Source organism: Mus pahari, chromosome 4, assembly GCF_900095145.1.
Source record: "Mus pahari chromosome 4, PAHARI_EIJ_v1.1, whole genome shotgun sequence".
Classification (NCBI taxonomy): domain Eukaryota; kingdom Metazoa; phylum Chordata; class Mammalia; order Rodentia; family Muridae; genus Mus; species Mus pahari.
In genome coordinates this window covers 31,475,200-31,487,661 of record NC_034593.1, presented here as the reverse complement: position 1 = coordinate 31,487,661, position 12,462 = coordinate 31,475,200, and the positions used below count along the sequence as shown (strand labels likewise).

Genomic DNA, 12,462 nt, shown 5'->3' with positions numbered 1-12,462 from the left:
TTAGGATCTTTTTGCATTTTGCATTTTCTTTGATTGTTGTGTCCATGTTTTCTATGGAATCTTCTGCACCTGAGATTCTCTCTTCCACCTCTTGAATTCTGTTGGTGATGCTTGCATCTATGGCTCCTGATTTCTTTCCTACGATTTCTATCTCCAGAGTTTCCTCCTTTTGTGATTTCTTATTGTTTCTTCTTCCATTTTTGATCCTGGATGGTTTTGTTCAATACCTTCACCCGTTTGGTTGTGTTTTCCTGTAATTCTTTAAGGGATTTTCGTGTTTCCTCTTTAAAGGCTTCTACCTGTTTAGCTGTGTTCTCCTTTATTTCTTTAAGGGAGTTATTTATGTCCTTCTTAAAGTCCTCTATCATCATCATGAGATATGATTTTAAATCAGTCTTGCTTTTCTGGTGTGTTGAGGTATCCAGGGCTTGCTGTGGTGAGAGGACTGGGTTCTGATGATGCCAAATAGCCTTGGTTTCTGTTGCTTATGTTCTTGCCCTTGCCTCTTGCCATCTGGTTATTGCTGGTGTTAGGTGATCTTGCTGTCTGACTGGGGCTTGTCCCTCCTGTCAGCAGGTGTGTCTGTCTCCTGGGAGACCAGTTCTCTCCAGGAGGAATTTGCCTAAGGTCAGCTCTGGGATGACCTGTTTAGCTGTGTTCTCCTATATTTCTTTAAGTGAGTTATTAATGTCCTTCTTAAAATCCTCTACCAACATTATAAAATATAATTTTAAATCCAAATCTTGTTTTTCTGGTGTGTTGGGGTATCCAGGACTCACTGTGGTGGGAGTATTGTGTTCTGATGATCCCAAGTAGTCTTGGTTTCTGTTGGTAAGATTTTATGTTTGCCATTTGCCATTTGGTAATGTCTGGTATTAGATGTTTTAGCAGTCTCTGGCTGGAGCTTGTTCCTCCTGTGTGTCTGTTTGTCTGTATCAGCACTCTTGGGAGACCAGCTCTCTCCTGGCAAGAGGAGTTCAGAGGGCTGTGGAACAGCCCCACTTCCTGGAGGACCCTGTCTTAGAAGCTGTTGCCTGTGCTTTCCTGAGTGGACCTGCCTTAGAAAGACACTGGAGGGAAAATGGTGATCTCACCTGAGTCCCAGGGTCAGAGACCACCCAGGAGGCAAGCTCTCCTCTGGTAGGGAAGGTGCATAGAGGGTTGAGCCCATGTTATCTTCTATTAGATTCAGTGTCACTGTTTTTTTGTTGAGATCCTTGATCCACTTGGACTTGAGCTATGTGCAAGGTGATAAATATGGGTCTATTTTCATTTTTCCAAATACAGCCAATTAGACCAGCACTATTTACTGAAAATGCTTTCTTTTTTCCATTGTATATTTTTGGCATCTTTGTCAAAGATCAAGGTCTATAAATGTGTGGACTTATTTCTGGGTCTTCAATTCTATTCCATTGATCTTCCTGCCCATCTCTGTACGAATACCATGCAGTTTTGTTTGCTTGTTTTTTTTTTGTTTTGTTTTTTTTTTGTTTTTTTTTTAATCACTATTGCTCTGTAGTAAAACTTGAGGTCATGGATGGTGATTCCCCCATAAGTTCTTTTATTGTTAAGAAGTGTTTTGGCTATTCTGTTTTTTTTCTTTCCAGATGAATTTGAGAATTGCTCTTTCCATGTCTTTGAAGAATTGTGTTGGGATTTTGATGGGGACTGCATTGAATCTGTAGATTGCCTTTAGTAGGATGGCCATTTTTTACTATATTAATCCTGCCAATCCATGAGCATGGAAGATGCCTCCATTCTCTGAGATCTTCTTCGATTTCTTTCTTGAGAGAGTTGAAGTTATTGTCATAAAGGTCTTTCACTTGTTTGGTTAGAGTTACCCCAAGATATTTTATATTATTTGTGGCTATTGTGTACTTTCCTTCTCAGCCTGTTTATCATTTGTATAAAGGAAGGCTACTGATTTATTTGAGTTAATTTTATATCCAGCCCATTTGCTGAAGTAGTATATCAGCTGGAGAAGTCCTCTGGTAGAATTTTGGGGTTGCTTCTGTATACTATCATATCATCTGCAAATAGTGATACTTTTATTTCTTTGCCAATTTGCATCCCTTTGATGTCTTTTTGTTGTCTTATTATTCTAGCTAACACTTCAAGTTCTATATTGAATAGATAAGGGGAGAGTGGGCATCCTTGTCTTCTCCCTGATTTTAGTGGGGTTGCTTCAAGTACGTCTCTATTTGATATTGGTGTTTGTTTTGCTGTATATTGCTTTTATTATATTTAAGTATCGGCTTTAAATTCCTAATCTCTCCAATACTTTTAACATGAAGGGGTGTTGTATTTTGTCGAATGCTTTCTCTGCATCTAAGAAGACGATCATGTGATTTTTTTCCTCTGAGTTTGTTTATATAGTGGATTATGTTAATGAATTTCCATATATTGAACCAAACTTGCATCCCTGAGATAAAGCCTACTTGATAGTGGTGTATATGTGAGTGCAGGTGCCCATACAAACCAGAGACATTAAATCTTCCTGGAGTATATTTATCAGGTGTATGTGTCAGTATTGGGGGGACTGGGGGTGTATATGTGAGTGCAGGTGCCCATACAAACCAGAGACATTAAATCTTCCTGGAGTATATTTATCAGGTGTATGTGTCAGTATTGGGGGGACTGGGGGTGTATATGTGAGTGCAGGTGCCCGAAGGAACCAGAGACATCAAATCCTCCTGGAGCTGGAGTTTCAGGCAGTTGTGAGCAGCTTTCTCTGAGTGCTGGGAACTGAATGTAGGTCCTATACAGGAGTAGTAGAAAGGGTAAAACCTCTTCCAACATTATGCAATCACCCATGTAGACTGAGCCCTTGAGGCTATTCATGAATCCTTACACCTCTGAAGACAAGTGGCCATACCTATATCTTGGTGGATTTTGGCCTTTGAATGTGTTTATTTCCCTGTCTGTCCACACAAACACATTTGAGATCTTTGTCTGTCTTAGGAAAATGAATACAGGGCTGACTAAAAGAAAGCAAGCCTGACTAAATGATAACAGTAAAAGGGAAACTTTTCACTTTGCAAACATCGTAAAGTCCGAAGTATCTCCCAAATATCATCAACAGAAAAATTAAGAATGTCCTGCCTTCCAGGAGATGATGGTGTACCAGTGAAGGACACACTGCTATACAATACTGAATGTGATAGAGTCAAAATAAAACAATGAAAGTTCTGATTTAATGAACATTTTTTTCTGTGTGCCAGATACTCATGTATTTTATGCCTAATAACCTAATCCTCATCACAATTTGATGAGGTAATTGATTTATATCAATTTTTAAAAATGAAGAAATTAAAAGTATAATGACAGTTAATTAGTCTTTGGTCACATATAACTTCAAATAGATATATACACATATACATATATGTGTATATATATGATTTTTAAAGATGTATTTTCCTATTTTTGTCTGCATGTATATATGTATAACATGTACCTATATGTATGTAATAGACTCCTTATTAAAAGGACATGCTCCCCCTCCCCAATTATTCTGTGTCATTCTGACAACTGAGCCAAAGTTATCACACTATGTAGGCAAGTATTCTACCACCAAGCTATGCCTAAGTTCCCTCTTATATTTTTAGACAAGACTCACATAACTGACAGACAGGCTGTTTGGTGGAGTGGCAAGTTGTGAATTTGCTATCCTCCTGTCTCAGCTCCCAGAAGAGCTAGGATTTATATATAGCCATACCATTAGAACTGGCTCAAATTCCTTTTTAAATATTTCCTCTCCAACCTCATTCATCTTCCTACAAGCAATTTTTAAGGGGAAACTTCTCTTTTAATACAAGATGAAAGGTCTAAATAAAATGTTAAGGTATATCTTCATATCTGTGTATTTTAATTTTTCAGTGGGTTAGTTTTCTAAACAGAACATTACCTACCATATTGCACTTTTGAAACATATGCTGCTTCAGGGGTAACAACAGGTTCTGCAGGGATAGGAGGAGGTCCTGTAAATAAAACCAAACCATAGGAAACAATGAAAGGGCAATGTTCTAGGGTGCTGAAAGCTAGCAGCTCTTTACTAATCTGCAATAACAGTAACCCAAGAATGCAATAAAAACAAACACAAATTCAAGAATAACAATACATAATGGTTATATTCTTGATACTTTTCTGCCAACTCTGTCATCATCAAATGCTCCCTAGCTCACTCGGGTTTTCCTATTTTGACATCAGTTATTCAAACTAATTTCTGAGTTTCCAGAACTTAACAGCAATTTAGCTTCTTTTGTTAAAGTGGCAATATTTTGAAACTCAATAGAATCTTATTTCAGACACTTAGGAGCACTTTCTACTTATTATAATAATACTATGTAAAACTCTTGAACATTTTATCAAAATGAGTAAAATTATTCAAATGCTGTCATCAGGCTTCTAATAGGACTATACTAAAATAATCGTACAACATAATGAGTTTATATATATTCATGTATATATACATATATAATATCCTTGAGTCATACTTTTTTTCACTATTACTCCACTATATCCTTTCTCCCACTTTAAACTTTCCACATTATATTTTCCTTATTATTATTCCATTTCATTAGATACACTATCCTTACTCTAATTACAAACAGGAGAGAAAACTTACAATATTAATTTTTGTACAACTGACTTTTTAACTCAACCTGATGATTCTATGGTCCCATACATTCATGCAAATGACAAAGTGACATTAAATTCTATGGCTGAATAAAAATAAATAAATAAATAAATTTCTGACCAAAAAAATAGGACTATGTTATAAATTTTCTAATGAGTTCAGTTCAAATCTTTGTAAATGTTTTCCAGCTCAGTCCTAAAAGCTAAAGAGCATGTGAAAAACAAGGAATGTTCATGGCCTTACACCAGAGGGACACAAAGAGAAAAATCTGAAAATGTAATCGAAAAGGCTCTAGAAGCTAAGGTTGTTAATTTAGTTAAAAGAAAGCAGAAAGAACACCCTAGACTAATTTAGATGAGAACCCCGTTAAAGGTATAGAAACAGCCAGGAAGGAGTGGTGCTGTTACCCGAGGCCCTCCCTCTAGAGAAAATGCTAGAGTCAGACACATGCACCTGGACTTGAGAAAAGCAAGTTGAAAACTCAGAAGGAAGGATTTAAAATCTATTTACTCAAGAGAGTTTGGCTCAAGCAGAAAAAAGACTAAAGACATTAAATTATAGTTATTATGAACAAATAATCTCAATAAGTAAAGCAAGACTGTACAAAGAAAACTTCATTGTAAAATACCAGGGACAAACAGCCAAACATTTTGAAAAGAAAAAGAAAAAAAAAAACTCTATAATTGGAAAATCCACATATCCAGATTTCAAAACTTATTCCAAAGCTATGTAATCAGAATAATATGACAGTAATCAATACAATGTATTATTGTTATAAGGACAGACATGTTGCAGGATTTTCCCTGTCCAATTACTTTAGTGCAGAGGAGGCCTGTGATTGGACAGGGAAAGGGGAGGTGGAACTAAGACTTGCAGAGATAGCATTTCAAGGGAGAGAAAGGGAGAAGGAGAATAGAGGCAAACGTGAACCAGCATGGCTTGAACCAGCCACAGGTAGTTATGATATCATTATGTTAGAATAATTGGGATAAAGCTTTTATCATTAACAATTGGCTCTGAAATTATTGTATTGGCATCTTGTAAATTGTGATTTAATGATACATAAATCTGATTGGTTAACTGTAAGCTTTAAGAGTTTTGATTTTACTGGGTTATTGGGTATTGTGATCTCTAACTTCGAGGTTGGAGGATCAATTTGGTTACTGGAATGTGGAACAGAGTCGATAGGACCCTGCTGGAGCATGGTGTTGTGTGGCCTGCCCGTGACAGCACTAGAGTGGGAGTGTGCTGGATCTTATTTAATATTTACCTCAGCACAGACACACAGGTCACAGTGCCCAGAAAGACACAATCCAGGTGCTTTTTTAACAGGGGTGATAATGGTTTGGTTTTTTATTTATTTTTTTAACAAATGCTCCTGGGAAAACTAATATTCACAAAGTAATAGAATGAAATCGGACACTAATTTCTTTTACAAAAATAAAAATTTATCAAAAAGTTTTAAATGTAGTTGCTAAAACTATAAAGCTCTAAAAAGAAACCACAGTAGGAAAACTTCATGACACTAGATTTAGCAATAATTTCTTGGGTATGGCACCAAAGGTACACACAACAAAATAAAACTGGATTTACCAAAAGCAAAATGTTTTATACATCAAAAGATACTACCAATAAAGTTAAAGGTAACCCTCAGGATAGAATGTTTTTATTTGTACATCATATATCTTATAAATACCAGAATAACCTAGAGTTTTAAAAGTCAGTAACAGTAGAACTGATTGAAAATGGAAAAAATGACTTAAACATAATCTGTCTCTCCCTCTTAAAAAGATAATGTCCAATAAACACAGTAAATCACAGAGTAATTGGGAAATTTAAGTCAAAACCACAAAGACTATGCCTTTTAGTCTGAGTACTGGCAAAACATGATTGTATCTTCTGGTGATAAAAATAAAAGATAATTGTAACTATGAGACATTTCAGCAAACAACAACTAAAAAGAAATATTCAAATTCTATGATGCTATAGCTGTTAAGTAAGCCTGCCTTGATTCCTTTTGGGAATAGCACATTCAAGCACACAAGTCAGTTGCCCTTACCTGCTGGTTCTAAAACTCTCAGCTCAGGCTCATCCAGCTGCAAAAGCTCGTCAAGAGCTAATTTTGCTGCATTGGATCTTGATTCCTTTTTATTCTGTCCCAGTCCTGTCTTGTACTGAATACCATCCACCACAGCACAAAAAGCAAAATATGGCCCCATAACATTTCCTTGAAAAAGAACCCAGAATGAATGCTACAATAATTCACAGTATATTCTTGCAAGTAATGTCTGCATGTTAGTAAAATATTCCAGTACAAAATTCTGGAAAACTATTTAGTATTAAATGACCTCCTTTTAGTGTAAACTCAACTCTTTATAAAGCAAGTAAGGATTAAAATTACAATTAGATCAGCCCCAAAATGTGCATTATAACTGAAACCGATGGATTTAAGCAGCTGCATTGTCTACAGATACAATTCCAGCAATAAAGACAGCTTCAGATTACAGTATAATGTATGGCAATGGTTTGCATTCAAATATTTACTGAACTAACAAAGAAGTAGTAAAATATTTGAAAACTTCTAGTAATATTCATCTTTAAAATTTCAATATATATAAAATTGAATTCTCTCATCTTTGGAATACCCTAAAAATTTTAAATGTTCTAAAATGTAAGTGATCCTTTTGAAGAAACTTTGTACAGCCATTAAGTCATCATAGTAAGCAACTGAATCAATTACACTCAGGAAAGGAAAGGTCAGGGAATAAATAGAAAGAAATAAAACAACCAAGAGAAAAGATGTCTCCATGAATTAAACAAAATACCCATTCATGCACAAACTCCACAACAGGATTACCTTTACACTATGCCTTTTAAGTGGATTTTGTATTTACCTAATGAAAATTTAATCATCTCCTAAATTTACAGATGAGAGTATTTAATGTTAGATACTTAAATATATTCTCTTTGATTAGGGATGGCTAGGAACTAGCCACTGCACACACTGCTATCTTATTTTCTCACATATTTAGAATCATGTTACATTAACTATTTCTAAAACATACACATAAGATTTTACTCGGAACTTAAACCCATATCTGGCTAATCTTGCTTTTTCCCCTTTCCTAAACATCTCAATTTACCATTTTCCCATGTTTACCTGTATTTCAATCTAAATGTATTAAACCAGGTAATACTTTACTTTCTTAAGTGGCTCAGATGACTCATGTATATTACACACTAATTTATTAGAAAGTGTTTAATATCAGAAAGGTGAGTAATGAACTTTAGTTTGTTTACAGCCCAAGTTCATAAACTTTGAGCACAGAACAAACAGAACAGCACTGGCAATTCTCAGAGCAGCGAAGTATTACCACTGGGAATTATCTTTCTTATTAATAGCTTATATTTCCAAGGGTGATCTGAGAATAATGTAGGAAAGCTAAGAAGTTAAACGAATATTGAGACTGCTGTTTACCTAATGAAAGTACTACAGTGTACTTTTTGTCAAGTTTACTGGTATTTCACAAAAAGAAACGCATCTAAAATCTTCAGTAAAGTTTCCAGAGCTTTAAATTATGTTGCAGAGATACTATCTTTGAGATCCATACAGGGAATCATTAGAAAACTACAGAAACAAAACTCTCTGCATGCACACAAATATTTTAAAGCTAGTTTCACTATCACTTGTTAGTCAGTGCCTCTTAACAGCAAGGTTCTTGGTTAGAGCCCTCAAAATGAAGAGACCAGAAGTCTTTCTGCTTCTGATTATACTCCTGTAGCCTTCCACAAATACACACAGTAAGATGTACTTCAGGTTTAAGGGTGTAAAGGAGAATGGCAGATGCTAGACAATTCTGCAGAGGCAATATCAACCATGCAAGTGCCCCTTTCTTATCAAATCCTTCCATTTCAGGGGCGAAATCTGACCATGCTTTTTTCCTTAGGTAGCACAATCACAGAATCCTATAATTTCAGAACAAATACTTGACCAACACTGACAGAAATGTGTGTTTGTCACAAAATACCTATTTAACCTTAACATTGTGTGTGGTAAGTAAATGTAAAACTGCTTATATACCCTACTTTTATTGGGAAAAAATGCTAGTCCTGGGATAATTTGGTACAACTTCCACCTTACCTGTTGTTACAGTTTCCTTAAGGTCAAGCTGAACACGCTGCATTTGTGCAAACTGGTGCAAGGCCGACACGGGATTGATCTCTCCACGTTTGTATTTCATTATAAACTCTTTAGGTATTTTTTTTGGAGGAAGGACAGGATTTGAAATAGATGAAAGACCTTTGGAAAGCAATGGCTCTGGAAAATTACCTAAGAACACATGTTTATTCTGGTCAGTTTGGTTTAAAGAAAATGAGTCAAAGTACTAAATCCTTATACAGTAAGCATGTTTTCCCCCAGTTCCTGTTAGAGTCTGGGCTCACCTATAACCACTACCTGTTGCTGTATATGTCTTTTGGCACACTGAGGACACATTATACAGAAATGTCATATGTGATAGAAAAAGTAATGGAATTTTAGTGACGTCTCAGAGATAAGTCATTTTTACAGATGAGGTCACTAAGGTCTAGAATGGCAATGATATAGAACTGTTTTTGTTGAGACTACAATCTAGTTTTGTGCTCCAGTCTGTTATAATGCCTATTCCACTGAGCTGTCTGATCCCAATTCAATCTAAGTTTTACAGCATGTTTACTGCTGCTTTATATTATGTGAAGTAGTATGTAGAATACAAAGTGCTTGCAAGTCTAGAACTTTCCCTGACACCCCATAGTGGGGGCAGGTTAAGTTATATTTCAAGTAATTCAACCATGAAGGTGGGAACGAATAAGTGATCTGCAAAGTTAAAGAATTCTACAGGCCTCCTATTGTATAATATGTCACAGTTCCTAACTCCAAATGGCACATGGCCACAGAGATGAGAGACATCACACACCCACACCCACACCCACATCACTTAGCAGTTACTGACAATCCCAGAATCTTAACGTACCTAGGTACTTCTACAAATAAAGTTGTACCTGTCACTTGCGTAACCTTGGATGCCATATTCGACAGACTACAACTTTCAGAAGAATATCCGGTGGGCAAAGTTACCGTCTGAGCTGATGATTGAACTGGCAAATTCTTTTTCAGCATCTGAGCAAAGCTGGGGACCCTGGAACTCTGAAACCAGTCACTGTTTCCGGAAGTTTTCTCTCCTGTTTAGGATGAGATTGACAGAAAATGAAAATCCTGGAAAAGGAACTCCCCCAAAACTTTTGATAGTTTTTCCCTCACACACATGCTCCCATGGCTACTGACAAACAGATCCCTCTTTAATTGACCCCAAAGCTTGTGTTGTGTTTTAACAATGAACTTTTCCAAATTGTTCCCTAAACTCAACTATAAACGGTAATAGAAGGAACAGCTGAGGGGACCATTGGAAAACCACCGCCGCCACCACCACCGCTGCCACCAAACAGTGAACCTCCTCAGAACGGAGGGGCCTCATTAGCAAGGTCTAGAAAGCCAAGAACAAGAGGGGACAGAACCAAACCGACGGCCTCCCCGCCAGCGCACCCCCGACGCTGTCCTTCGCGCCCTCCCCGCCCAGGCTCGCCGGCAGGTGAGCGGCCAGAGGCAGGCCGAGCCGAGGGCCCGGGCCCGAGGCTCGTCGGCTGCCGCCCGCGGTCGCCATTGCTGCGCTGCCACCGTCGACCTCTCGCCTCAGGCCTCTGCGGGGCCACGCGGTCAGCCGCGTCTTTCAAAAGGGCCCCTCGAGCTGTCCCTGAAGAGCGGGGGGCCGGAGCCCCCGTGGGCCCCCCTCGTCCAATCAGCAAGGACCTTCGCTCCGGCCCCGCCCCCGCGCCCTGCGCGCGCGGGATGCGCGCGTAGCTGGACCCGGGGGTCACCGTGAATGGTGCGCAGGTTCCAGGCCTCATCTCTATGGACCCCGTTCTTCCGGCCTTGTCAGGTTGCATTCTTTCGGTAGAAGACAAAGTCCCAAGGTTCAGCCTCTCTGCCCCAGCCCCTCTCACCTCCTCAGGTGGCTGCTTGTCCTCGCCCCGACTTATACACAGAGCGCTACAAAGCTGCTTCTTCCCACCTCAGCCGTCTACACACTTAGGACAACCTAGAGCAGTCACAGAGTACTACATGGCTCCATGTAGTTGTTTACACACAGGGTGACCCCAGTCATCCCAGAGCAACACACGGTTGCTTACCCCTGCCTCAGTTGTCTACACTGAGGGTGCCAGCTCTCACAAAACACAAGTCTTCTTAACACTACTCAGGGTCTCTATCAATGGGCATCTTCCCCAGGGGCCTTGGAGACAGCCGAGAAAAGCTGAGGCTTGTTTCAAGGATACCCTTCACCTTGTCTCCAGGTAAGATCTGAGAAAGGGCCCAGGGGTTAGGCCTCTGACAAGCAGAAGATCCCCTAGTGCAGCCCAAAAGAACAATCAGGAAGCCAGATGTGAGGCTGAAAGCAAATGGCCCCACTATCTGGGTGACTGATCTCCCCTATGTCCCTTTTTAAGTTTTTTCTCATACGGGTCAAAAGAGGACCTAAGCAAAGTATTAGCTAATAGGTAGTTAAAAATACTTTAAATAGGGGCTGGTGAGATGGCTCAGTGGGTAAGAGCACCCGACTGCTCTTCCAAAGGTCTGGAGTTCAAATCCCAGCAACCACATGGTGGCTCATAACCATCCGTAACAAGATCTGACGCCCTCTTCTGGAGTGTCTGAAGACAGCTACAGTATACTTACATATAATATATATATATATATAATATTTTAAATAGTGAATTATCAAGTGTTGTGATGCAATGAAAGAGGCATCCAAAGGGTTGTGTTTTGTTAGCACAAGATTGTGATGACATCGACCCTTTGATATGGGCAGATCTTCTTAAGAATTAAAGCCATTTTAAAAAGTAAGAGGAAAGGACAATAGAACTGATGACTATTTACCCAGTATAGCAAGAGATAACATTCATCCACAACACACTGTGAAACTGAAGGCAAAACAACCTCATTCTTGTAAGTAGGTAGCATTTGCAGTAACTATTTTTCTTTAGTTATTATCATCATGTCTTAACTAATTTCTTTAATCAAAAGCCCAATAACAACTAATGATCCGGAAATTTTTGTTGCTTGTTGTGGATAGCCCTGGGACTAATTATATTTGATGTTAATTCCGTTTTCCTTGTGAGGGGTTACGAACAAGGAGTGAGTCATTGATTTCCTGTAAACCTTCTTCTCACCTTAATTTATAAAATAAAGGCTAGAGCTGGTGATTGGTCAGAAAAGAGGGGAAGGTGGAGCTGAAGATTTTGGGAGAAAAGGAGGGAGAAAGAGAGGACCATGAAGGAGGAAGAAGGAGGAGGAAGAAGGAAAGTGGAGCAGAAGCACTTGGCCTGGAGAAGCTGCAAGTTCTAAGGGGTCTTTTCTATGGGGAAGTTGGTAGTGTAGCAGTAGATCTGCCTAATCTAGGCACACAGCATGGATTCATATTAACTGTGTTGTGTTTCCATTGCCTGGGTTTATTTGGCTTGGAGACCACAACAGTTGCTAACCATAAAGATGGGAATAAAATATTTAATAGCCTAATATAATTATATTAAAGTCAAATATAAAGATAGATGTGGAACAGAAGTAGAGTTGAAGGAACAAAAGAAAAAAATATATAAAATGACTCAGTGGATAAAAAGTGGATAAAAGCACCTACTGTGAAACATTATAACTTAAGTTTGATCCTAAAAAGGAGAGAATTAGCTCCTGTAGATTCTCCTCTAAATACACACACACACACACACACACACACACA

At 38.5% G+C, this 12,462-nt stretch overlaps 1 protein-coding gene across 2 annotated transcripts in view; it reads right to left on the bottom strand.

Annotated features, from left to right (window-relative positions):
* Nucleotides 1-10,397, bottom strand: part of Adad1 (adenosine deaminase domain containing 1) — a 46,858-nt gene extending 36,461 nt beyond the window's left edge. Inside the window, exons 1-5 of one of the 2 annotated variants that reach the window (XM_021195983.2) lie at nt 10,218-10,397; nt 9,677-9,856; nt 8,778-8,966; nt 6,696-6,863; nt 3,909-3,977 (exon numbers count right to left, since the gene is read on the bottom strand). In XM_021195983.2, the coding sequence (XP_021051642.1) occupies nt 3,909-3,977; nt 6,696-6,863; nt 8,778-8,966; nt 9,677-9,856; nt 10,218-10,335 (724 nt within the window). In that variant the 5' untranslated portion in view covers nt 10,336-10,397. Of the gene's footprint in view, nt 1-3,908; nt 3,978-6,695; nt 6,864-8,777; nt 8,967-9,676; nt 9,857-10,217 lie in introns of those variants that run through there. The other variant, XM_021195984.1, reaches the window with a different exon arrangement.
* Nucleotides 10,398-12,462: the final 2,065 nt, after the last annotated feature.